This window comes from Gavia stellata, chromosome 22 (genome assembly GCF_030936135.1).
Source record: "Gavia stellata isolate bGavSte3 chromosome 22, bGavSte3.hap2, whole genome shotgun sequence".
NCBI classification, from domain to species: domain Eukaryota; kingdom Metazoa; phylum Chordata; class Aves; order Gaviiformes; family Gaviidae; genus Gavia; species Gavia stellata.
The window spans coordinates 10,441,238-10,468,666 of NC_082615.1; the positions used below are offsets into that span (position 1 = coordinate 10,441,238).

General features: G+C 39.8%; 2 protein-coding genes across 2 annotated transcripts in view; both read right to left on the reverse strand.

Annotated features, from left to right (window-relative positions):
• The window catches only part of BPTF (bromodomain PHD finger transcription factor), a 58,456-nt gene extending 50,161 nt beyond the window's left edge, over positions 1-8,295 (reverse strand). Inside the window, exon 1 of the mRNA XM_059828132.1 lies at positions 7,656-8,295. Within this exon, the coding sequence (XP_059684115.1) occupies positions 7,656-8,295 (640 nt within the window). The remainder of the gene's footprint in view (positions 1-7,655) is intronic.
• A 5,125-nt stretch (positions 8,296-13,420) lies between these two features.
• NOL11 (nucleolar protein 11) lies at positions 13,421-27,164 on the reverse strand. The gene is made up of 18 exons (XM_059828172.1): positions 27,015-27,164; positions 25,541-25,654; positions 24,616-24,672; positions 23,866-24,011; positions 23,541-23,598; positions 22,837-22,975; positions 21,524-21,721; positions 20,728-20,804; positions 19,886-20,009; positions 19,123-19,226; positions 18,764-18,841; positions 17,775-17,959; positions 17,382-17,507; positions 16,238-16,459; positions 15,648-15,726; positions 14,446-14,538; positions 14,032-14,139; positions 13,421-13,721 (listed from the first exon to the last, which is right to left on the reverse strand). Exons 1-18 carry the CDS (start codon positions 27,162-27,164, stop codon positions 13,608-13,610), a joined length of 2,172 nt encoding a protein of 723 aa, XP_059684155.1. The 3' UTR covers positions 13,421-13,607.
• Between the last annotated feature and the right edge of the window lie 265 nt (positions 27,165-27,429).

A 27,429-nucleotide genomic window follows, 5' to 3' on the forward strand; every position in this document is an offset into this window, starting at 1 on the left:
GGGACACTACATATGTGCCTCACATTAATATGTATTTAAAATAATATATGGAAGCGAAATAGTATAACAAATTCAGTGCAATGACCACATGGAACAGTCAACAGAATTACACTGTTCTCTTAACTTCATATTACTACATCACCTACTGACATTAATATTTTTCAATTTATCTTGGTATAGTTCAAATAACTTTGGACACATCATTTTTATGGTTTGCCCTGAATAATGTCCCATTTGTGGAAATATCTTCTCATAGCAGCAGGTTTTTTTGTTTTAAATAGAAATTGCAGTATGTACTACTTTGTCTAAAACAAAAAACATCAAGAGGATTCCAGAGCAGGTACTAGCAGGAGTTACTTCTCCTTTAAGCAGCACCACCACCACCTGACTAGACTTTAAACTGAATCTAGATGTGTCTACTCTTAATTAAAGAAAGTAAATTTACTCACACTGAAGTTGCCTGAAATGGACTCAAGTTTTATTACACATAAATTGTATACTTCTAAGATAGCTTGTGCATATTAACCAAATCCCTGAATCAAATTCCACATTCAAGTTTGAGCCAGTACAAACAGCAAAAATGTCCACTTCTATGCCATTCAAATTCCATAGCTTTATTTGGAAGGATAAATTGATCTGCCAATAGCCTCCTGCTGCCACAACTGGACTATTTACAGGATCCAGATCATCTTGAGTGTCTCAGCATTATACTTCTATCTAGCATACGCTTCTTTTAAATCATATTCCTTCACTAGTTGTCTCCAAAAGTGATGAAGTAGTCTGCAATGGTTGCCTCTCCCTATTTTGAATTCTCTAGTTGAAGAGCTGCCTGTAATTAAGATTAAAGAGTAAACAATTTTATTCACATGGCACATTTAATTATAGATATTGATAATTATAGTCTACACTTACCATAATCTATTAAAATAATTTATATTACAAATATTTAAGCAAAACACACTAATGATATTTGAAATAAAATTAAGTTACTGAACTGAAGTAACAGGCTGAGCACCCAAAACCAGAATTTACTGAAGCACTTAAAATAATAATAAATAAAGGGTTTGGTTTTTTTAATTTCGATCTATTCAACCTATTTGGTTCAAATGCTGACCCTTTCAAAATTTAGAAATGAAGTGAGGTTTAAAAAGACCAAAAAGCTTGTCTCCATTTTCATTCACAGACTGAAAGAAGAAAAGGGAAAGTCATATCTATTCTTTAACTCTTTACCAGAGGAGGATATGAAACTTAAAAATACTTTAACCATCTTTAACATATCTTCTGGTTTATGTAGACAGTTTTAAAACAGAGTATTTGAAGGAACTATTTACATCTGTGTCCAGAATACAGAAAGGTTGTACCATGACTAAATAAGACTTTCATGCTCTTTGTGCTTTAGTTATATTCCAATTACCATACACATGTAGGCTAAAAAAAAATAAATCACAGAAGTCCAGTTTTGCCTTGTCTCACTTATGTTACATATCCCTTCATGCCAGATATACAGTACTAGTACGCATATTTCAAGTAATGGACTGCTGGATGAAGGTCTACATAACAAATATTCTGCCAGAACCACTGTCTTGTTTAAACAGGGAGAGTCGTAGCTGCACTAGTGTGACCTAAAAAAATAAACACTGGTTACAGCATTTCTTGATTAGAAAGCTCACAACTGGTCTCATTTCTCTTCTCTAAAAACTTTCCCTTCCCCATAATTTCGCAGCACTTGGGCACCAAGACTCCAGCTTAGAGTTCCTGTTCCCAGTTGCAGTGGAGAGGAAAAACTTGATAGAGAATAGGGGAGAGAAAAGACAGACTGACGAGTTTCAGATACCTCAGTAATCTGTCACAGGAGGGGGAAAAAAAATATAGAACAAACCCCCCACAGGCACACTCCACAAAATTGACCCCAGCAAGTGAAAAGGCTTTCAATTTGCCCCCAGTAAGAGATTAATTTTTGGCTGCAAGTTCCACAAGTCAAGTCAAACCACATTACTCTGGCATAAAAGTCCATCTTTAGTAAACCAGAACTGGGTTGGTTTTGTCTTCCAGATCATGAGTCACTACAGAAACTTCTCAACGTAAAGACCAATTGGCATTTCTATTATGTCCTGGAAGCATGAGTACTCCTTAAGAGAAGATGCACTAAGTTTTCCTTCCTCCTAGAAATTTTGGCTTTTGACTACCCTCCTAAACTCACTAAGACTGTCCTATCTTTGTTTGATTTTAATAAACATACAAGAATCAGACATTTGCTGTCCCATATTACTACTTTGCACCAGGCAAGTTTCAAATGAGAACGTACAGCAACACACAAGTTCTTGTTAGATATCACTGAGAAAACTGAAAACAGTTGATGAAAATTTCTTTTCTTGTTTTTTCCAGAGCAGAATGCATAAATGGGATATAGCTACATGTTTGTCACAGCAATATCCAAACTGGTTCCTTAATTAAAAGTCAACCTCTTGGGAGAGCATTTGCTCAGCTTACACCAAAGAAGAAAAAGCAGTAAAATGAATCAGTTTAACATAAAATATGAATATATTATGAAAAGCAGTACCAAAATAGAAAAATCTAAATCTTTTTCTTGGGATGGGCCAAAATTAAAGGCTTTGACTTATACAAAACACTTTTTTTCCCTTTTAAAAATGCCAACATGTTTCTAATATTCACAAGTCAAATAATCTCTTCCAGAAAAATTTTCTGAAAGAATAAGATGCATTTGTAACTACTTGCAAATGCAGCTCCAATTTGAATATTGCTCTGCAACAATTGTACCTAACCCGAATTTATTTATTTTGCCTGGAAAAACAAAAAAAACCACCCATAAACCAGATTAAACTTAAAAGCTAAACTGACATTAAAAATGAGGCATTCCAAGCACCACAAAAGCTTTGGAAGTTGAAACACAAATGAAAAAATAACCAGTTACTAGATTAGATCCTGAGAGCATCTTCTGGAGAGCACTCATATCGCAGAAATCCTCAACATGTGCTCCTAAGTTAAGTCTGACTACTGCCTTGTGCTGTACAAAACTAGGTCTTTATGTTCTTTTTAAAGTTTTAAAAGTTTTTAACTTTTGCCTGTTTATTTTTTTCAGTTTGTACACCTGTCAGTAGCACAATTCTAAATCAAACTAGGATTCTCTACTGAATTTACATTAAGAATTTAATTTCTCAACATTATGGCCATCAGTACACTCTCAGTAGGAGCCAATAATAAAACCCCCCTATATTCTAAGGCATCGTTAGAACGTTTGGATAACTAATGCAAGACAAGTAGCAGATGAGATCCCCCATTGTCATTCTGAGAAGTACTCAGAGGCACAACCCTTTTGTACCCAGAACCCAGACCAAAAAAACCCCCAAAAACAACAAAAACCCCACCAACCAGTAACACTAACATAATCATTTTCAGGAAAATTCTGACAGTCAATTTCTTAGTTGGGACACACTCAGGATAAGTTGTAACTAATTTCAGAAGTTAGTGAGCCCTGAGAGCCAGCCCCTAAAATCCACATTTATTCACGTTACACCAGTTCTATGCAATACAACGGTCTGCTATGGAATTTTACTGCAGACCTACAAAAAAAGTTTGCACAATAAACTCATCTGCAGTACATCAAATTACTCTACCTTTTACAACATACATACTTTGATAATGGTACGGTATTTCCTGCACAGAGCTTCTTAGGAAGATGACTGAAGTGACAAATGCTCTCTTCAGATAAACTGCGAATTTGCATGTCAATACAACAGAATCAGCCACAGATTTACTCATTTGGCCTTCTACACAATTTCTTTGCTAGGACTTGTCTGCTACACTTCTCATGACTGGCATGGTGAACTAGTGATACTTCCTCTAGAGCACAAATTGAAGTTCAGATTACTAAATGGTAAAATAAGAGCATGCCAGATTTAATCTAGAGAACAGGGTACCCTAGGTACGATGTTTGGGAGGCTGGTAAATCTTCTCACATGACAGACAAAAGAGGCTGCATATCCTACTGTCATATTTCAATGTCTCCACTTAAACAAGTTAAGATATGAAATTACTACAGACGCAGAAAATGCAACACCCCATTTCCAGTTAAATTCTTTCACTCTGAAGATAAAAGCACACTGGTGAAGTAACTGGTTAACAGAAGTGATGGTCAATACCTGTAAATGCTCACAGACTAGCAAAATCCATCCAAAAAAATGTTATTTAATGTATTTTAAGACAAATCTTTTGGCTCACAACTCCACTGTTGTGCATTTGCTTGTTAGATAGACTATTATCTCAGCCAAAAATCTAGATGTATAGCTCTTCATAAAGCTAGTTTTCCAAGTTTTGACACAGAAAAACAAGAAACAGAAAAAAATTAAGGTCTTCTAGGCATTCTGATTAAATCCTTCTTTTAAAATTCTGCAACAGATGGAAAATACTTGATACTTATAACGCAATTGTGAGAAGCCTAAAGTAGAACTTACAGTGGCCAGATAATGGCAAAAATGTTTAGTGATACAAGATATACAGGATACCTATCCAAAAAGTACAATGACCTGTTGGGGATACAAAAGGATAAGAGAGGAGGGACATTACTCACATACACAGAATCTCTCTACCAAAAGTCTGTCCAGTAGAAGAAAAAGCAATGATAAATGCCATATGCATTCACACAATAAGCTTTCACTATACCATTTTAAAGCATTACTTCAAAGGCATTTTACCATTCCTAAGATTTTGTTTCTTTAAATACTTTAATAATAATACAGTAAAACACTACTGCTACATCCAAGTTCAAGATACATCATAAACTCCCCCACAGAGCACAAAAATTGAGCCTTTCTTGGCTTTCTTGCGCTGTGATCTTTTAATTCATTGTCCAATGTAAGTTTGAAAACACTGTAAAAAGTCTGTCACCCATTTAAGTGGGATGTGATTTATGTGTAAAATCTTGGTTGGTAGAAGAGTTTGATTGGGACTGCAATTTTTCAGTACCCTGCTGTCAAAAAATAAAATGCTTCAGCCCCCAAGACTACATCCTGAAAGAGGTAGTAATTCAGCCTGCACGTGATTGAGGGAAGATAAGTAGAGAGTGATCGTTCATCATCTCTTCTAGTAGAAAAAAACCCAGCGGGCACCACACGATTCTGTCAGGGGCCAGTTTAAAACCATGGAGGAGACATTCCTTCAAGCCCTCCAGTTAACCACAGGAACTTTGTCACTGTATATTACAATTTGTCTGGTTTGAAGACAACTATATGAAAGAAAAAAAAACGTATCTAAACATAGCTAAAGACCAATTCTGGCTCAGCATGCACCTGAGTCAAAGAGCACTGGAGCCCATGAAAGAACTCTGAAGACATATCACTGTATGCTTGCCCTATTCTTAACACTCTTCCCTGCACTGGCCACTGTCAGATAAAGAGATACTAAGGTTAGGTGAATCTTTTCCCTGCCTGTTAACGCTGTTCTAATGTTAAGTATCTCCTCCTGGATTATAAGACGAAGATTTCAATTAGTGCCACCACTATATAGCAGTGTTCGCAGCGTAGATATTTGTTCAGCAGAAACAAGACAGACTGAGCTGATGGAGGAGAAGTTTGTACTTTCTTTGCAAAAGGGCAACAGCATGTCTGGGAGTGAGGGAAGGAGGGAGGGAGGGAGACCTTTAGGCAAATACTGAACCAATGAGAACTGCCAGTAAATTGCCAAAATAACAACATAGATGTTTTAACTATCACTCAGTATATAAAAAAGCACATAAGGATGAAAATGCTTACACTTAAACTTATCTTTAAAAAGTTAACTGAAGTTACCCTGACCAAGTGAGAAATAAACATATAAATTATCAAAATGGTTTCTGATACACCTAAATACCACATAAAACCTGTCTACGCTTGCACAGCAATGCACACAGAGGTATCTTGTTTTTTGCCAAAACACTTCAGTACATTTCAAAAATTGAATACACCCATACTCTGTAGAACTCATTTTAAACCTGGATGCTCAGGTAAAAGATATTTTCCTGACCTAGCCAATTAAAATAATAAAAATATTCTTTCCCTGACAAAAGCACCTCCAAAAAAGTAATAAAAATTAAAGTTACCACAACTAAGCGAAAATGAAGAGTTAAAAGTCAAGCGAGTACTTTAGTTTTGTTCTTCTATGAAGCTGGACCTCAATCTTTAAAGTAATAAATATTCAAAATTTTCAATTTGATTGCAGGACATCCCTGCAACAGGTAAACTAACACCTTAAAAAAATTATCCCTAAATTAAATTAATTTACTAATGTATGTACTTATTTTGATTCATTTAGGTTCCTGAGCATATAGATATAAATAAAAAAATGTATATAGACAGACATACAAAGTGTTTTAAAGGACTATTATGAAGTCACATAATGAGCTGATACCATTAACTCACCAAAATAAAAACAAATGACACATTTAGGAGCCAGTACTTCCCCCTTTTTAAAAGTCGTCAGCTAACTACTCGGAACTACACTCCTTTTTTTAATTAAGATGCAATGCATTTACACCAACAACCTGTTCCTCCCCCCCTTCCAAACTGGCCAAATATTTTTACAACAGCAGATTCAGAAACATTCCTAGGTTATCCCTATGTTTAATTACTCTCCTGGTTCAGAGACTTAAAAAAAATAATAAATATCCTAAGCTTGAACTCCATTCTGGAATGAATTCAAATAAATCCGAAGTGCTTAGGTTTAGATAAAAGAATTTTTGAAGCTTGAAACCCACATGGTTAATGAACTAATTAAGGACAAACAGAAGTGCATGCCTTGAAAATTTGAGCCCAAATTTGCCACTAGAGGTTAAAAAAATAATCACAATGATGTTTAACGAGTTTTAACCCCAACACGAGTTTTAAAGGTTGCCATATCTTCAGATAAATGCAGCATTTAAAACCAAGACTTTTGACTCAACCTCCACCTTTTAATCTTTGTGTTTAACTAAAACTAGGTTTACACCCTTGCAGTGAGGCCCTGTGCACTTTTCCCCAAACTATAACAATGCAATCTCCATTTTGAACAATGCACCTCATTTCCCTCCTTGGAAAGCTAGTTTTGTCTTAAAGCCAGTAAATGCTGGATCCAGTTATACCTCTGATTTCAACAGCCTGAAAATTTTCAGTGTTTATGGTTTGTTTTTTTTTTTAGGCCACCTCAAGTTGCATGTGCTTCCTTTCCTTTTAACATCAAGTTATATTTGCAAGCACAAGCCATCCTTTCCTGAATATATTTGAAAGGACCTCTTTGCAAGGCATGCATCTCGTTTCCCTTGCTTTTAAATATTAAATGAATGCTCCATACACTTTTGACATTGTTTGCAACATGTTCTGGTGTATCATGCATTTCTGCAGTCACCAGAATCTCCATGCATATTTGCAAAGCATCCCCTTGTTACAGCATGTACTGCCCTCCCTCCCTCCCTCCTCTCAGTGCATGTGTTTGTAAGCATCTTCTAATGTTCCCTGCATCCGTGGGGTTGCCAGTCGTTAATTTGCATACCCCTCTCTCTCTGTGAGTGCTTGCAGGCATCCCTTACATACACGCATGGGAGGAAGAATGCGTGCGGACTGTATTTGCAAACCTAGAGGGAGCATGGGGGGTGCCCTCGACTTTAGTTCATCCCACTGACTCTCTACCTGGGGTGCTGCTGTAGGTGCTGTGGCTCCTGAAGCTGCTCTCAGTGCAATAACTGGCATCGTCTTCATCCTCCATCTCTTCAGGGTAGTCAGAGTCGTCGTCGTCCTCCTCCTCCATTATCTCCTCCTCCTCTTCCTCCTCGGAGTCCTGGTTATCCTCGGGGTCTCCCTCCTCTTCCTCCTCGGACACCATGCTCTCCTCCTCCTCTTCACTCTCATGATCATCGTACACCACTTTGCTGATGCTCCTCCTGGACGAGGCAGCCCTGCCTTGGCTGTTGCAGCTGCCTCCTCCGCCTCCTCCCCCTGCTCCTCCAGCCCCAGCCCTGCCCCTACCCTTACCGCTGCTGCCTCCCCCACCAGGGGTGCTGCTGCTGCCGCTGCCTCCCTTCCTCTTGCTGCCCCCCCTGGGGGAGGCGGTGGCGGGGGAAGAGGCCTGGGCAGCCCCGGCTCCCTTCTGCTTGGGCCCCGCCGTCTCCGCCTGGGCCGAGGTCGCCCACCTGCCGCGGCTGCTGCCCCGCTGCCGGGACCTCAGCCCCCCGATGGGGCCCGCCGGGGCGGGCGGAGCCGGGGAGCTCGCCTGAGCGGTGGCCGCCGCCGGCTGCTGCTGCTTGGGCGGCCTGCCTCGCCGGCCCCGCATCTCTGGGCGCTGGCCGAGGGGGGAAGGGAGGGGGAAGGAAGGCTCGGGAGGGCGCTCGGAGTCCGGACAGGCGGCTACGGGGAAGCTCCCCCCCCTGCGAGGGATCCGGGCCGGGGAGGGGGGCCGCCGAGCTGTGAGGGCCGAGGGCTCAATCCGAATTGCCGGCGTCCCGCTCCGGATCGCCACCGGCCGCCATCTTGTTTCTTCGTCTCTGCCTCAGCTCGCTCCGCTCTGACTGGGGGAAGCGGCGGCGGCAGCAGGCCCCGAGCGCCTCACGTGACCGGCCGCGCCCGCCAGCCGCCGCCAGGGGGCGCCGCCGGCCGCCAGAGCCATGTTGGAGCCGGCGCGCTGGGGCGGCTCCGCGCCCCCCGGCCACCGGCCGCCCCCGCCGCGCTGCCCGACCCCTGCCCGCCCCACCGCCGCTTCCTCCGCGCTCTCTTTGCCCCCTTCCCCCCCACCGGCACACAGTGTGCCCCCCCGCCCCAGCTCACCGCCACCTGTCACGAGGCGCTGCCCCGCCACCGCCGCCCACCACGAGGCTCCCCTCAGCTCTGGCGCCGGGCGCTCCCGGGGCGCCCCGCCGCGCTCTCCCGCCGACGGCTGAAGTTGCCCCGCGGCCACCGCCCCCCCCGCGCCCCTCCTCGGACGCCCCGTCTCCCCACACCTGAATAGCGACGCCCGTTACCGCTCCTCTCTCCCAGAGCTCGACCCGCGCCCTAAGGGAAGCCCCCCGGGCTGCCACCCCCTCAGCTCCAAGTCCCGCGGCTTCAGCCGGCCGCGCACCCCTGCAGGGGACAGCTGTGAGCGCAGGTAGGCGATGGGCTCTGCCCTCCCCTCCGACCCGGGCAGGGGCTCATCACGGGGCTCTTCCCCCGCTGCCGCGCCCGCCAAAACCAGAGCCACCAGGTCTGCCCTCAGGAGAGGTTTCCCTCAGGAGCGGTTTCCCTCCTTCGCCGCGCTGAGGCGGTGGCCGCCCTCCCCCAGCGCCAAGCAGGCCCCCGTGGCCACTGCCACACTCCTCTCTTGCCGTGTTTTAAATCTTCTCCCATTACACAGAAACTAAAACCCTCTTACAGCTCGCCGTTACCTAGCCAGCGTCGGTATAAAGCAAAACAGACTGAGCTCACATAGGGCCCCACCATTTGCATTTTTCTCCATCTACTTTCTCAGAACTGCTGAATCTGCGGTTCACTGGAGCACTAGGAAAAAGAGATGGGCTTCATCTATTTTGTATTCCCTCTTGTTTTCCCATTTGCCAGAGCCCCCAAAGGGCTAAAAATCTACATAAGCCAATTGCACTGTTAGGTTTCTAATGCCACCGCTTGAATTCAGGGTATCGGTTTCCTGAGTGAAAGCAGTACAAATTGAAAGCCAGCCCAAGGCACACAAATGTCTTGCATTTCTTACAACCAGCCTTCTTTTCCTTGCTAAATCTACACAGCTTTGGGATCCCAGAGAGTCTGAAGTCTTATCGTTAGCAAATAAGCATGTTCGCATTTTCATTTTCTCTCAGTCCCTTGCTTATGCTTCTGTGTGTTGTAAAACCCAATACTAGTCATGTCATAAGCATGCCAGCTATATGTCCAATGTGTAATTCAATTTGCATTCTTCTATAGTCATTTTTGAAGTGCCTTTTGTTCATTAACTTGTTGCTCAGGCTGAGAACCTCATTAAACCCACAAACCTGCCGTAGCGTCAAGCATGCAACAATGTCACAATGGCACCAGGCAGCAGGGTTTAGCCCAATTTGCACTCTTACATCCCCCTTTTTATCTGCATCTCTTTTATATTCAGTTGCACTCTTTTCTATTCAGTGTTGCAGCTGCACAGGCTCAGAGCCATGTTCTAGACACAGTATGATACAGACACAGCAACAGCAGCAGACAACATTGCCTCATCCCATTTACACCTTTATACTCAATTTGTATTCAGTCTTACAAAGCTACCTTTAGATTGCTTATGTCAGGCTAATTTTTGCAACCTCTTTCAAGGATTGTGGTAACTTTATATACATGAATACATAGATACATGTTATTTTACTATCTCCTTTTGTGATCTTGGAAAAAAACACCTGTGAATTCTGCCATCTATACCTTTGCTAGTATGAAGTGTATTTACTACACTAATATTCACACAGTCTGTAGCATTATGAGAGCATTACCATCTCTAAAATACTGTGGATGTTGTGTATACGTAGATCAAAGGTGCTAAGAATCATTTGCTTTTGAATACCATGGACCAGAGTACCTTGTCTCTTAATCCCACCTCTTATTTATCAGTTGTTGATGTGGAAGTGCTTACTGAATATGACATAAAGAATTTTTATTTTATAGGTGAAGATGCATAGAGAGGTATGTTAACTTGCAGAGTCAGGACTACAAATTAGTCCTTCTCAACCCACAGCTTAGCTCAGTACAGAGAAATCAAACATAACCCCTTAAGCTACTCGACTACCCCTGTCCACTCCCAAGAACAAAACACATCTCCATTAGAAACCTGAAGTTCCTATTTTGAGTCTGCTGGTATAGTTAAATGAGCATATTTATAAGTGAATGGAATACAGCAGGAAGAGGAATTTTAGGTAGGAGGCCCTAGACTGCCTCCATACTCAAGACAGATGGAGAGAAAGGCTCCTTTCAAAAGGCACTTTGGAGAAGATGAATAACCTAGTTGTTGCAAGCTGTTGTCTAGATGGGTTCCTTTCTCCAAGGGTAAAGAATTTAAGAACCTACAGCTAGATGGCATTATTAACAAGTGAGCATATGCTCTTGCTTAGATTTTTGAGCTGCTGTTGTCCAGTCCTTCCCTCCAAATTATTCCATAACATGTATTAGGCATTAAATTTAAGTATTCGGCTCTAGAATCAGTTACATAGACATTTATAAGACACCAAGGTGTTGCTGAGTAATGTCAGGCTAGAGCTCAGCAGTAGACTAAATAAAGTCAGCCTTAGGAAGCAAGGGCTTACATGACTTTTGCTGGTGTCATTCAATGTATCGCCAATTACCATTTTATTTAGTATGATGAAACCCAAAAGTATATCAATATACTGAATTGTATTAATGTTCAATCACATTATTAGTAAAAACAAGTTTTTAACATCTCATTTGCTATTCTGAACATGTAGTGATGTAAGTCTATCTTGTCTAAAGGCTTCTGTCCCCAACCATACATTTTATACTAGACTTAAAGAAATCCAGCATTATAGCTTATCTGTCCCATTTTTCCCTATCCCAGTCCCACAAGTAGCTTATAAGAAGTCAGTTTTAAGTGAACACCTAATCAGAAGTACAATTCAATAGATGCTTACACCTGCAATACCTTCAACAAGTGTTGCTTTCATAAGACTTTAGTTAATCACTTTTTCTTAGAAGAGTCAAAACAAATCTAAAGCTAAGATATACTTTGAAATGCTAGAATTCAAGCTGTATGGAACAAGCAGTATAGATGAGGTTAACTTAAGTTGAGGTGTTCACTCTTTGAAAAAGTGCTTGGAGAAAACAGACACTGATGTAGGTCAGAATGTTATTTTAAATTGGAGATTATTTTTCCTGTTCTGAAAATTAAAAGCAAATACTGCCAGTGCCAAGAAGTACCTCTCTCTATGATTCTTCAGCTGCCCATTGTAGTGTTTTTTTTTTAAATTTTACTTTTACGTACATTTGGTACTGACCTCCAACAACAGTGTATACAACTAGAATATATCAACTTCCAAAGAGTCTTAAGGCTTTTAACTGTGTGCCACTTGTTCAAAGTTACACAGCCAAAGCCCAGTAAGTTATGCACCTAGCACTTCAGCCATAATAATCTTGTGTTCTAGCTCTCACCAGAGAAAGGAAGAAAATGCTGTTGTTCATTCTCAGGCAAGTTTAACCTGACAAAGGTTAAGGAGCCTTTTATTCAAATGATGATTTCCAACATTCTGCTCCAAATCAAACTGGATGTCTCCTGTGTCCAGTGACATATGCTTAAGTCAGCACTATCAGAGAAAAATCACTATCCAAAAAAGAGAAGTTATTTTCAGCTAGGTTAGTTCTTTGCTGCAATCTAACAGGCAAGATACCATTCTTGCTCTGAGCTGTGCTGGCAGTTATCAGTCCCATGGTCAGCTTAAAGACATGTCAAACTCACTCCGAAGTCCACAGCATTAAATTTTACCTGAATGTTACTTTTATGCTCCTCTCCCCTTTCCTCAAAACTTCAAATGTATATAGGCAAGACTTAAAGAAATAAGTATTTAAAAAGCAGAAATATCTTGGATGCAATCTTTCAACATCAGAAAGCTTCAGAAATTTCTAAAGCAGAAATCTTGAAGTACAGCTGATTATGCTGAAATTCAGTAGTAACTCCATTCTGCAAGTCTGTGCAAGAGAGAATGCTCTAGGGGAGCAGTATCTCTGCCTGAGAAAACAGGCTTCTTCAGCTGATGGCAACCTCTGAGATAAAAGATTATAACAAGACCTCCTATTAAATAACTGCACTTTGCTTCTTCATTTGAAGAAGGAGTCTAGTTCCTGCTGTATACCTCTTCCTTCTCCCTAGCTGTAGGCAGCTTCTGGATGCAGGTGGTCTTATCAGATACGAGATGCATCAGAACAGCTTTAGATTATTGTCATTCAAGATTTTAACCGCTAACTGCCACACAACCCTCTCCCTTCTATTTTTTTTTAAAAGCAGCATAAGAGGACCTGGTTGGACTGGAAAGGAAAGCACGAAAAGGTACATTAACAATGTGTGATACCATGACACATAGGAGAGAGAAAGCAGTGTGAGTTAGCTAACAATCCTATACCTACTCTTAAGCTCCCTTTCCTGTTTAAGCTAAGTCTGTAAATGACAAAGTAAAAACAACTTTAAAAAAGAAAATCAAAGAAGCAAACTCAAATGAGTTCATCTATAGTTCATAACCTCAGTGGAGATAAGAGAACTCTGAAGAACCTAATTAGAGACTTCAACTGTTAAGTAAAAAAGAAGCAAGTAGAATAAAAATGTCAATTCATTTGATGAAACATCTGTTGAAGCCTTACTGCAAATATCCTACTAATTCTTTGCCAAGAATCATGTGGCATTTTAGGATGGTCTTATGATTGCATATCAAAATTATACATGAAAATACAAGCAAGCATCCAGCTTCTCAGCCAGAGAGCTTTTAATACACAAGTTTCAAACTTACAACTCCCATGTAGCTACAGAGTAACCGTGCTCCTCCTATGTAGGAAACAACTTTTCACATCCCCAATATGGAGTGCTAATACATCCTTGTCGTAAAAGGAATCAATAAAAAATAAATTTGTTAATAATTCATTTAAAATTCAAATAAGTTCCAGCACTTCAATAGAATATGTATGACAGTCTTTCTGGTTGTTAAGTCTTTTTAATTCTTGCAAACTTCCTTCTATCTTGTTGAGTTCAGAGTAAAATCGTACCTAAAAACAAGCAAACAGAGATATTTAAAGTGAAGTAGATTTTAATTCTTTTCATACATGATTATACTGTGGAAATAGCTGCGGTTCTGCACAGTTTCAGATATTTAAACCAAACAAATATACAACTTTTGAAATCAAAATGAGAAAGAGAGGCATCTGCCATTTCATGCTCAGGAAGGAGCAAACAGAGGAGAACAGACATTATTTGATTTACTGTCTAATTTTTTGTTTTCTGTCCCCCCCCCTTTTTAACATCCTTATTCTAAATCCATACTAAAATTAAATAACTACCCCAGAAGATGCAACTTACTTGGGCTCTCACAAACTTATGCAGGCTTGAAAGCAACTGTTTTGCTTCTGGTAGCATTACCATAACTGTGAAGTGAGCATCAAGTAATAGGCACATCCAATCCATAATCTGAAGACAAACAAGAAAAGTACACTTATACTTTATGATATGCAAATGACAGAGATTTTGCTTTAAAAGCTGAACTCTGAAACATTAACTTCTAATGCAAAATGCATGGTTTCCTATTTTCAAACAGTATATTTATTTTCTGATAGTAACAAGTGCTGTGTTACATCTGACTTCATACAGGTTATATTAATAGACAATACTTTATCGAATGGTAGATCTGAGTTGATTTTAGATATTCACAACTACTCACCAAGTTACACACCACAGAAACCGAAGGAAGCACAGCTCTTAGAACTAGCTTCTCACCTGATTTATAGTCGGAGAGCGTGTTCCAGGAAGAGCAGTATTAATTTTTTCACTGCATTTCACATACAGGTAGTATAAATACCTGAGAAACAGCTAAAAGTAGAAAAGTCAGAATATATTTAAAGCACAAACATTTAATAGACCAAGGAGTTTTGTCCTGCACACAATAATACTCATAAGGATTTTTTTTTAAATTTATTTTTTAAAACATCATAGATGCCCGTATACTACTCATTAAAAATAAGTTTTATGGCTCTCCTACACCATCTATAGCTAGATGTTTGAAAATTCTCACTCAGCAATACTCAGTGTAAAGTTACATTCAGGGATAATCATTCCAGTGACTGTATCAGTGCCATTTAATTCAGATACAGACTTTTCTTAGGAACTTTGCTAAAAACTGTATCAACATTAAAAATTTTAGTCCCAGTTTCACTTTCAGCAGCCAACAATAAATTGCTAATGGTCAGAATCAGGTCAACATCATCTTGTGCTGAGCACAAATCAAAGATTTCTTTCTCTCTCCAAAAAAAGAAATCAAGAGGATGGGTCAGTGCCAAGATCAGCTTTGTTCTGATGTGTGTTTTTTTCTGAATCACTGTAAAGCCACATAGATGCTCAGGTACTATGGTAAACACAGTCCTTGAAATTGTATTTCAGGTTTTGAAGGACAGGGGAGGTTTGTTTTGTGGGTTTTTTTGTTTTTGGTTTTTTTTTTTTAATCTGAGAGGATGTGGGATTGAATACTCGAGTTCAATTTGTATTACATTTGGCATTTTACACAGTGTACAGGTCATTTCTCATATTTTCAAAACTTATGTTTCTGATGGAACTCACTAAATCAGCGTGTCTCGTTCCTTTCTTAAAAAGCATCCAAATCAAGAAAAGGTACTACACTTGCTATCAAAATATGAACATTTTCCAAGTAGATTGGGTCATAAAGAGGGTTTCTTTCTTACATTTTCTAAAATAAGCAAGGACTACAAAAATTAGTAAAAGTTCCATATGTATGTGAAAAAACATGACATTTGTTAACGTTAAATTTTATTAGGCATCTTAATTTCATTTTCACGCACTAGTTTGTGATTCAGACTCCAGTAAGAGTGGCAAGTTTCTGATATATAATCGAAAAACTCTCTTCCTTTTCCCTCCTCCCCTAAAATAATAAGGGGTTTTAAACTTTTTAATTTTAACATACTTACAACAGCTTGCTGAGCTGGAAGGTTTTTCAGATGAGGCAAAAGAAATGCTTCACTGTAAGCTGAATAGAGAACAGCATTTCTGTGCAGTCCTATTAAGGAAATAAAATTGCAGGAAAAAATACCAGTTTCTACAAACCAAAGTGAATTCTAATTAAAATATTTTTCTAGGTTCTTTGAGAGAGGTCCTATTTCAGCTTTTTGAATCTCCCTTATTTCTATCATGAACTGTATAGAGCAACTGAACTGTCACATTACAGTTAGCTTGAACAGTTCTGTTTACTGCAAGTATGTAATTGGCTAATGTGTTTGAACAGGCAAACATCAAAATCATTGATGTTATTCTCTCTTGAATAGACAAATTTTTATTACACTTTTGCAAGAATGTAAGTTAGAAAGCATCTACACCAATTTAAGGAGTTAACTGTTTCTATTTATATTCTAAACAATTTTTCTACTGAGTAGGAACCTCTCTTATTAGAACTTCTCAGAAATTTTCAACAACTTGATATGTCTTTTAGTAATACTAAACATAAACATTCACATGACATACAATGCACTGACTTTCCTTCATTAAAATGTACAGAGGATACAATAACGCTGCCTTCTGTGGTCCAACAGGGCAGAATTCACCGTCAGCCGTCAGACGGGTTTCCTTCGTGATTTCAGTATCCCAGATGTCTTGTTCCTGCTCTGCATTGAAACCATTTTCTACAATTTCAGTCTTAACTTCTTTATTGTTGAATTCAATATCAATGTAACAGATTACAGATTCTAGATTCACATCTATTCTTTGAAGATAGGCTTCACTAATGCTGTAGAAGAAAATTCCAGACATTTAATACTTATAATTATTAGCTTTAAAATCAGCAATGCCATCAACCCAACAGTAGTACACAATGAGCTCCTTGAAGCTTACTATAAAAGTAAAAACATATACTAAAATATAGAGTCTCGCAGAATGAATAGAGGCCATGAGAGAACAGTTAATATTTTGTAATTATTAACCTTGAACAATACATGTAGTGCTCTTTTATTCCAACAATGTAAGTTACTGTATTATTAGACATTCTATCATGGGCTGATTTAAAGGTTATACCCCATTCAAGACTGTCATCGTACTCCGACATTAGTGGGACTGCTTCAACCCATACGACAGTTATGATTTTCCTAATATTTAGTAATAAAGTATTTGACAATTCTAAGTTATTAGATTAACAAGGACTGATGTTTCTAATAAAAAAAGGATCCTTTTTGCTCTGGAAGCCTAGAGGAACAGTTATAACAGTCTTTTCTTTTGGTTACAGTGCCTACCTAAACTTCACCCTTTTTGGGATATGAAAACCATTTTTGTTGTGAACTTACAAGAGGTGACCTTTTTTTGTGGGCTTCCTACCCCAGGTAAATTCCCAATCCAGTCTGTTGCACAGTAAACAGATAGCTGTAACAACATATGTAGACAGATGCGAGTGCCATTCAAGCCAGCAGTGTTACCAAAAGGCGTGTTTGTTTAATTACCATTTACATAGTTTTTAGAATTAAAGTATGCAACAGACAGCTTGTAAAAAGTTTGTCAGTGTGCAAGACTGCAACATACACTGTGCTCAGAATTAAGAATGTAATGCACAGTATTAATTGCTCATCTATAAAATTAAAGCTATTCTTGGCAACACACAGCTTTTTATTAAGGGGCTTGGTTTGGTGGGGGAAAAAAAAAAAAGAGTCATTCCAACTTACCTTAAAAATACTTTCAAGCAAGCATAAGTAATTTCTTCTGGAATATCTGGAAACCGTTGTAAGCAGACTTGTAAGAGATGCACATCTTTTTTCTCCAAAGCAACAGCCATTAAATCTGGACATAAACTGTAGGAATATGAAAAGAATAGGTTGCATAGTTCACACCCACTGAAAAACTACATTGACAACTAATGCATAAGTATTAATCTTGGTTTACACAAAAACCCATCTGGGAAGTGTCAACTTCCTCAGAAAATAAGCACAAGCACCTTTGATACTAAACTCTGATAATTCAAGACTGCTTTAGAAAGAACTGGATTTCTACTTTTTTTTTTTTTTTTTAATTATTTTAAAAGACTATTCCTTACAATTAAAACAATGCAGAAACATCACCTGTAAGACAAGTCTCGGGTTTGGACTATCTGCAGCAGGAAATTTCGAGGGTAGTACTTTGGATTTGTTTTACATCTCTTTATAAGAGCAGTTATTATGCATCCAATGGTGGCTTGGAAATCTGGCATCTGTGCTTTTGACATCAATTGTTTCAACTCATCTTCAAATGCAGTTGTAGAAGCATCCTGAAAATGACAAATACTGTGCAACTCAGAAGTACAAGGCATAGATTTGAGAACTGTACTGTATTAATTAGACCAAGTAGAAACAGACTTATTTTGGAATTCAAACTAAAAGCGTTGACAAAAAAATCCTTCACCACTCTGCATTTTGGTAGTCTCACTCAAGTATGAAAGAGCCAAATGAGGGTAATTACTCACTCTGAACTTATGTAAGCAGTATCTTTCAATAACTGCTCCGGGGTTATTCACCTGTTACTTCAGTAACATTACCAAGGCGTCCAGCCACAGCTGAACTATAGGTACATTCACACAGGAAGGGATGCAACTTGAAGTATCACAACACTTGCAGCAATTTTTAGAAAGAAACTAAACAGCTTATTGCTAGCTTTGCAGTGGAATTCCTACCATTCTGCCTTTCTAGATCCAAAATGTCTTCAACAAAACTAAAGCCATAAGTAAGAATCTAAAAAAAGCTTAAAAAAGCAGAGTTCAGGTGAAATATCCTCCCACCTTATTTACTGTAAGAGATTTTCATTAAAAATTAACAAATTGGTGCAAGTTTTCAGAACTCAGATAGCTATTATAAGCCCTGTATTGTACAGTTCTAGAACACACTCCTATGACAAAACTTTAATTTCATCATGCCCAAATACTATTCTTGCACAACAGTAGTAAGATCCTCCAGCTCACCTGTTTGAGGCAGCTTTGTCAACTTGATATATGCAAGAGGACATGGAAAAGATTAAGAGACAGCTAGAATATTCTGAGAGTGTCTAAGCACTACTGTAGGATATTTGGTTTACTTACTTTTAGATTTAGTAAGAGCTGTCCAACTGACAAGGTATCTGGCTGTACTTTAGCAACAGTGTTCCTTTTTGATCTTAACTATTACAAAGAAAAAAAAAAGTTATTATTCAGCTCCAAAAAAATGGTATATATTTAAGGATTTCAATCAAGATAACTAGGAACTTTATGTGTCAACTTGCTGCACAGATTACAATTAGTAACTGAGTAGCCCCACTCCAGAAACAGTGTTACAAACAATGAGCTACAAATACAAAGTGAAATTTCCTTCTGTGACAACACCTAAAAGTAAAAGTAGCAGCATGGGGAAGAGACAAGAGAAACAAAAATAAAAACCTCACACGCTCCTAATGCTAACTTACAGTCATTTTGGACTCAGATTTCAGAGCTACAGACTGCTGTGACTGAAAGGAAACCACCAGCTCTTCATCTCCAAGGGTATTCCAGTTTACAAATGAAGACACATCTGTGAACAAAAAAATGAAACTCTAAAGCACATTTATTAAAGTATAAATATTACTTTAACTTCTTATATTAATACGTATTTTCTAAAGTATAATCCAAGCCACTTTATGCCAAGAAAGTTTCCAGTTTTATCTCAGCAGCAGGTAATTTTATGACCCTTTTTGCATATTGTTTTTCCATTTAGCCTCTGGGAGGAAGAAAAATAAGTTATTTCACAATGTATTGTGAGCATTACTTGCGACAACATTTTACCAGTGCAATGCTAAATTAAAGACACTATGACAGTACAATTTTAAACTAAAGTTTACAAACTGAGGTTTGACATTGCTCCATCTAATCACAAACTCTTTGAAAAACAATTTACAGGAGACAGCACTTCATTTTGTTTACAGTATTCATAGCTAGCATTCCAGTATTTTCAGTAATTCTGTATTTGAATGACAACCCAGTTTAAGTGAAGCCACAATAAATTCAGACATATGCATGCTTAGGTGTTCTCAGCAACAGTAAATTTAACAGCTAGGAACAGAATACAGTGTTAGGTTACTTCAAGCTGTTTAGAATAAATTGATTTTATCGGACTGTATTAAAATAATTTTTTATACAATTTCAGAAGTTTTCCTTTCACACGATCTTTTCACTAATTATAAAAATTCTTACCAGGGGTTTGACTGTCCTTGAGCTTTCCCACAGCAGCTGCTAAGGATGATGTTTCACACTTGTACATAATTACTGTTAGCACTTTCCCATGAGTAAAAAAAATTTGTTCCTCATAACACCACAACTACAAAATAGTAGAACATATCATTAATGAGGAGATGAGCAGAGGAGTGTGTTCCTGCACAAGCTGATGTTTAACTGCATACTAAAAAATTCAACTAGAAGTCAGTGATCAGATTATTTTAATTTATTTTTGGTAGGTTTAACACTTTTTAAGAGACCCTCACTAACTCTTGATTTTAAATACAGAAATAAGAAGCATTCTGTTGAGTATTTTTCAGGGATGTCTTAAAGTATAGCAGCTGCTCTGGGGCATTAAGTCCACTTGATAATTTTATTTTTTAAATTCCCTCTTGTGGAATTTTAAGACAAAACCGGTCAGCTGTTCTATTTTACTAGTCCATTTATTACTTTGGTGTCAGCGTACTTATTAATTGACACATGAACACTATTTAGTGAGATGCAGGGATCACTTGGGCCATCAATTGCAAATTGTCTGAACAGAATAGATTTCTGTTTAATTAGCTATTTCATTCTCACCAAATAATCAAGACCATCAGATGTGAGAACGTACTGAATTATCAAAGAAATTGCCATCAGCCACCATTCGCCCACTAACTATTCTGAAAAAAAATTGCTCATCAACTGGTCAATATTGTGTCAGAAGTTGGCATTCACTGCTCTTCCAGACAGAAGCAGAACTCTGAAGCCCACCAGTCTCTTCACTGCTATCATGCCAAATGCACAAAGCTTATGGACCGCAAATTCAAGATTGAGCTTACTTGTCCACTGGTTCCCAGGGGCAGCTCCTTTGAAGTTTGCAGTGTCTGAAATTTTGTATTCCATATTGTTAGGCACTCTAGGAGAAATAAGAGATAGATGTTACAAACCTAAAAAGCAACATTAATGCTACAATTTGCTTTTGCTACTTTCAGTTAAAAACACTTAAGGAACTCAAAATAACTGTTTCAAAATAGCTCAGTTAGTAATGTATTCAACATTAGCAATTAAGTCATTCTGGTTAGATCTCAAGAAAAATATTTAAAGATGAGTTAGTTTTCTAGTGAAGAGCTTTAAACAAGAAGCTGTAGCAAAAGGAACAGCAGCCAGTGTGGTTTCCAGTCAGGAAGAACATTTTGTCATAAAATGCTATGTTCAGCGACTTAAATTTCAGTGATCCCACACTTCAGAAGTTTAGGCATGAGACTGAAGTGTTTGTTGCACTTATTTTAGACACTGATTTGTTAGAGGACGTTAGGTCTGCTTCCCTGCATAGGTGCCTTTAAAAGTATCCAAGTCCTCCTTTTAATTCCCTTCCATCCATGAGTTCTCTTGCTGCATCTTCTCAACTGTTTCACAAACAGCATGAAAGCAAATACTGAAACACAACAGGGAGTACAGTCCTGCAACCTACTATGCAGTTTACCCGTAAAGGTTATCTTTCGGCTAGTGCTCTGAACGGCACAGATCAAATATGTACTAGTTTCAAGAGCCAGCTAACATTTTATTTGCACTATTTCCTGCTTAGTGCTTTGCTTAAAGAAACTTACAACATCTTAATCTGATTTTTCAAGTTACCTTTGGATTCTTCACCAGATGCAGCTAGACTTCCCAATACTGCGACGTGGTCTTTATCAAGAACAACGAAAGAAGTTCCTTTTAGAACACTTCCAGATACTGAAAGGTTTAGTAGTAGTGACTTGGGCAAAATTTGATCTTCTTCTTCAGTATTTTGCTGCAGAGGTATCAGAACCTTGTACACAGAGTCATTGGAATCTGTCAAAGAAAAGTGATAACGCTTTTATTGGGAAAAAACTATTTGATACACTATGGCAAGAGGACATCCAAAGAGAATGAAATCCAGTGAGTGCTGAAAGAAAAAATAATACAGAATATCTAAAGGACACTTTCACTTGGGTCACAACAACCCCATGCAATGCTACAGGCTTGGAGACGAGTGGCTGGGAAGCCGCCTGGTGGAAAAGGACCTGGGGGTGTTGGTTGACAGCCGGCTGAATATGACCCAGAAGTGTGCCCAGGTGGCCAAGAAGGCCAAGGGCATCCTGGCCTGTATCAGAAACAGTGTGGCCAGCAGGAGCAGGGAGGTGATTGTACCCTCATACTCGGCACTGTGTTCAGTTTTGGACCCCTCACTACAAGAAAGACATCGAGGTGCTGGAGTGTGTCCAGAGGAGGGTGATGAAGCCAGAGGAGGGTCTGGAGCACAAGTCTTATGAGGAGCAGCTGAGAGAGCTGGGGTTGTTTAGCCTGGTGAAGAGGAGGCTGAGGGGAGACCTCATCGCTCTCTACAACTACCCGAAAGCAGGCTGTAGAGAGGTGGGTGCTGGTCTCTTCTCCCAAGTGACAAGTGATAGGACAAGAAGAAATGGCCACAAGTTGCGCCAGGGGAGGTTTAGACTGGATATTAGGAAAAATTTCTTCAGTGAAAGGGTTGTCAGACACTGGAACAGGCTGCCCAGGGAGGTGGTTGAGTCACCATCCCTGGAAGTATTTAAAAGACAGTGTGGATGAGGTGCTTAGGGACATGGTTTAGTGGTGGACTTAGCAGGGGTAGGTTTACAGTTGGACTTGATGATCTTAAAGGTCTTTTCCAACCTAAACGATTCTGTGATTCTATGACATGTTATGATGCAAAGCAGCAAAATAAAAGTGTAGCTAGCACGAGATCTGCAAGGTACAAGTCGTAACATTCAGGAACAGTCAGCCTTTGCAGCCATTAAAGTATCAGGAAGATCTAACTGCTACTACCACTAGCTTTTTTAGAAAGTTTAAAGAGTTAAAAATATTAAACAGTAACTCATAACTATCAACATTTTATGTCCTTCCACACCATTCTTTATTATCACATCCTGTTAGAAAATGTAACTTACACAAACACAGAAGTGTGATAATTTGATCTTTTATATATGCCTTGAAACTCAGTGGCTTAGATAATTCCTGTTGTTCAAGCTTGTATTTGTGTAGACTATTCATCTTAAGTTTCTGTACGTAGACAAAAAAATTCCCATCCTAAAACAAGAAAGAAAATAAAGTCTTTCTTTAATTTACACAAACAGAAGATAACAGAAATTCAGTATTAGTACTGCTTAACTTTGAATGATAAGCAAAATTAGGAATTTGCGTTTTCTCTAGGACATACAGCCTAATTATGAAAAGTTTGCAAAGTCAAGGATGTAAAAAAAATTCTAATTTGATGAAACAAATGGATTCACAGGAAGAAGCATTTAAATAAAGACAGATTCATGTGTAATTCTTTTTTTTAAAACATAAATCCTATTAAGTAAGTTCTTCACAATGAGCACGTATTTGAGGGCAATGAAGAGTCACACAATCGTCTACTGTATTTAATCTTAATTGTTCTCTGAAGTTCTAAGAGCCAGGCTCCTCAGCCCTGAATGCAGCACAACTTCAGTTTAACTGTTGTATCAAAAATAATACATATACAGGATATTGATTAAATTGGCAAAATGATTTCACTCAAAGCTCTCAAAATCCGATGAAACATGCGATGGATTTTAGAAAAAGCGGTTAGATTTGCTGCTATGAAAGTTTTTTAAAAAAGTATTCAACTCACTTTTTCAGTAGCGAAAGTTAAGACAGGTTGTTGACCTTCCATAAAAGCTTCACTCCACCTAAAACCAGAAAGCAGTATGAACAACTTCTAAATTCTAGGACTACACCTAAAGTCATATCACTATTCCTTAGGCAGCCTCTTATTTTTAGGACATCTGTATAAATAACTTCAAGATTTTAAAAATAATGTGTTGGAAAAAACCACACAACAACAAGATCTCGGTCTTCAGATTTCTCCCCTACCCCCTCAAAAAAGGGAACAACTTTCATCATCATCATCAATTCCTCTGAGCAAGAAGCAAGCTTCATAAAATTGTATCACTTACTTGATGACTTCGTCTGAGATAATGTTTTCAATTTCTTGTTGTGGGGCTTCCAAAAGGACATCTAAAGTTCGAACACCACCTCCTTTGAATAGTACCACTGGCCCTCCATTAGGTAGTGAATGTATTCTGTATACATCAGCTGAAAGCTATATAGAAAAAAATATTTCTATGTTCTTCAGTACATTACCTTGAAAGCCAAGGTTTTATCCATAATTTTTTTAAAGTTCTTTCAATAAACAAGTAACAGAAGAAAGATGAACCTGCAAGATTCTTAATAATGGAGGCCTAACAGTTGCCAATTTTCTGAAATGCTATGAATATCACAAATTACTACCCAACAGAAAGCCAGGAAAGCGTCCCAATGAGCATCACATTTCTGAATCACATCAGAAAAAGCATCATTGAGGGTAAGGAGTTCAAACAACTGTTATATAGTGTAACACAAAGCGTTGTTTAACACATCCACCAGCAGAACAGAAAAATCTGTATTTGAACATAATTCACCACCTTTAAAGAAAGTTCTCTGAAACTTTGGACTTGGGTTATGAATCATTTTAAGAGTAATACTTTAATGATCAAGTCTCTCGGACCAAGTGGATTCCTTGCAATAGTCCAGAACATCATGAAGGACAAGCTAAGACAATGGTCAGCTAAAATGTAATATTACTGGTACTATGAAAATTAGCATCTCTTCCCTCCACCAGGATTCAAAACGTTTAACATAAAAGTGAACATACGTAAGAGACTTACCGTTGCTTTAAATACTTTGTCCAAGTTAATATCTTTGTTGTTCCATATTCTTAAAACCTTTAAGAGAAGCATAATTTCTTAAGCAGAGTAAACCAGTAATATATAGACTTCTCAGCATGCAAAATACTAGCAATTCCATGTCACTGAAACACAGGAGGAAAATATACAGAAAGTATTCACAGTAAACTTGGTGGAAACTGACCCAGGGGAAGTTTATGGGAAGAAGCTGAAGCAGAGACAACAGGAATACAAACCAACCTCAGAAATCTTGAATTGGAAAAAAAGGACAGGAAAGAGTAAGATTAAGGAAAAAGATACAGTAGCATTCTAAATGAAAGTAGATCAAAGTGTTGGAGACAGATTAAGATACAGATGACCTCATCTGGAAGAGAATGTTTCAAGGAGAACAACGAAAGGTCAGGAAAGATAGTTCATCAGCAACAAAAAGCCAAAGGTTCGGCATGTGCTGAGCAAATACTACAGGTACACAAACAGGAAATGTTAAACTGTAAAACATGAGCAGAGAAACAAGGATGCAGGTATGAACTAGTTTAGCCATTTCAGTACAGTAATCATGCAGTTCCAAATGTCAACCAGTCTGCAACAAAGAGAAATAACTTATCCTTAGAGAATATAAGTATGAGGCACTCTTCACTGAGAATGCTTCAGTTTTTAAAAGGACACTGCATAACTGGTGCTCAGCACAGATGATCTTCACGTCACTAACAACACACTGTGCAGCTGTAGAACTGCACTTCCCTGTCCTCTCAGAGCAGAGATGACCGGAACTGCAAGGGGGTGTTGAGAGCTCCGTGCGTTTACATTTAGCCAAAAATCTAGCACTGACGATTTCTTCTCTATCTACATTCACTCAGAAGACTCACTACATCCTTTTTTTCCTTTAAGAAAAGATAAAGGATCTCACCTTGTCATCATGAACAGCTATATATTCATGAGTTTCAAAGTTGCATACAACTGGACATGTGATAATCTGCCCATGTTTAACCGACCAACAACCTAGTGGCTTCTGATCTGAAACCTGGAAGAGTCAGAAGAAAGACACTGTAATTAAAATAGAACATGGTATACTTTTGGGATTTTTCTCATGACAGAAAGGAAATGCAAGGTAGCCACATCTGATTTGAATAAGAATATTAAAACATGGTATCTGCTATACTCAGAACTTCTGCATGAGCAGTCCTGTTTCTGACCTGAATACTAAAAATTTCAGAATAACATGAAAGAACTCTACCTTAATTAGAAATTATTTCCTTTCACATAAGATATAACTTTGACCTATAATAGTCAGATGGGGTTATGCCATGAAGCACAGGTACAATGCACGGCTTTTCCAAAGTGAAGATATTACTTTCAATCACTAATGTAAGCTACTTTTACTCACTGATAAAATCATGCACAGAACCACGCTTTTTCTACTTCTATTTCAACGTAAGTTATTGAGATCAAGCGCAATGAATTTTACTGCCTAAACTTACGTTAAGTACGATTTACGTTTGTCTGCTCTGAGGGGACTCAACCCCCTCTCCTTAGTCTAGCTCTACATTGGGCATATTTACCAACATATTTATGTTCTTGCATATGGTCTCAGAAGCGGGACTAAACAACCCAAAGGAGGTTGTATCATGAATCCACTAAGATACAATCCCTAGCCCCATGAATATGAAAGCCGATTAAAGATATAAACCTAAATATTTTCCTGAAGTTTCTTATTATGGTCTACTGAAATACATGCATACATTAAAAGATACCAGAACATACTGGTGCTTTTCAAGTGCTGCAAACTAAAATCTTTCATCCTCCAGCCAACAGGAAGGCAGCTGACACAAGACTGACAGCCGGACAAAACGCATGTCACCCAGGCTACTGTAAGGAAACGTTATGTACCCCGCAGCTTCGGGATGGAAGTATTTCTTGGAATGGAGAGAGAAAATCAGCAAAAGGAGAAATATGCAAGCAACCGCCTAAGCCGACACCCGCTCCCCTGGCAGACAGGCCGGGGGACAGCGGAAGAGCGCAGGTGAGCAGGGCAGGGCAAGGCCGGGCCGGGGAGGACGCCCCGCTGCCCGAAGCCAGGGTCGTCCCAAAGGCGCCCAGCCGGCGGCAGCGCGCCAGGACCCCGCTACCCCGCCGCCAGCCGAGGGACGGCGGCCTGCGGCCGCGCGGGGAGCGGGCGCGGCGTGGCGGGGAGTGTCCTGTGACAGCCGGGCCCAGCGGCCCTCCGGACAGGCCGGCCGGGGCAGGAGGGAGAGCGGCCCCGAGGCGCCGCCGCCGAGGCCCTGCCCGGGGACCCTCCCACAGGCCGCGGCTGTCCGGCGGCAGCAGCGACGCCTCGCGAGGCCGACCGGCCGGGGCTGGGCTGGGCTGGGCTGGGCGGTTACCTTAAAGAGCGTGGCCGTCCTGCCGCGGTCGGTGAGCAGGACGTGGTCGGGGTCGGGGCCCGGCTCCAGCGCCAGGAGGCCGCCGCCGAGGCCAACGCCGCCACTGGGACCCAAACCGCACAGCGTGAAGCTCTCGCACAGCGCCGCCATCTTCGCGAGCCTCCACCTCTCGCGAGACTTGGCACGGCGTCCAAGCCGCTGCGTGACCCGGCAGGGGGGCACTTGCTGGGGCGGCACGCAGCGCATGCGCCGCCGCCCGAGGCGGCTGGGGATGGCGGAAACGGCCGAGGGCGTTCGGGAGTTTCCGGGCGCGGCGGGCCGTGGGAGCGGGCGCGGGGCTGGCGGCGCCCACGGCAGGGAGAGTTTGCGTGGCGGCTTGGTGCGCTGGTGTCCGCATCGGGACTGCCGGTCCTGC

Bases quoted from the DNA above. Each gene is read 5' to 3' on its own strand.
- NOL11 (XM_059828172.1), bottom strand. From the start codon at position 27,164: ATGGCGGCGCTGTGCGAGAGCTTCACGCTGTGCGGTTTGGGTCCCAGT. The intron at 20,010-20,727 runs GTAAGCTCAATC...ACTATTTTGTAG, and splicing joins CCCTGGGAACCAGTGGACAA to TTGTGGTGTTATGAGGAACA. The intron at 16,460-17,381 runs GTAAGTTGGAAT...TTTCTTCTACAG, and splicing joins TGCTTGAAAGTATTTTTAAG to CATTAGTGAAGCCTATCTTC.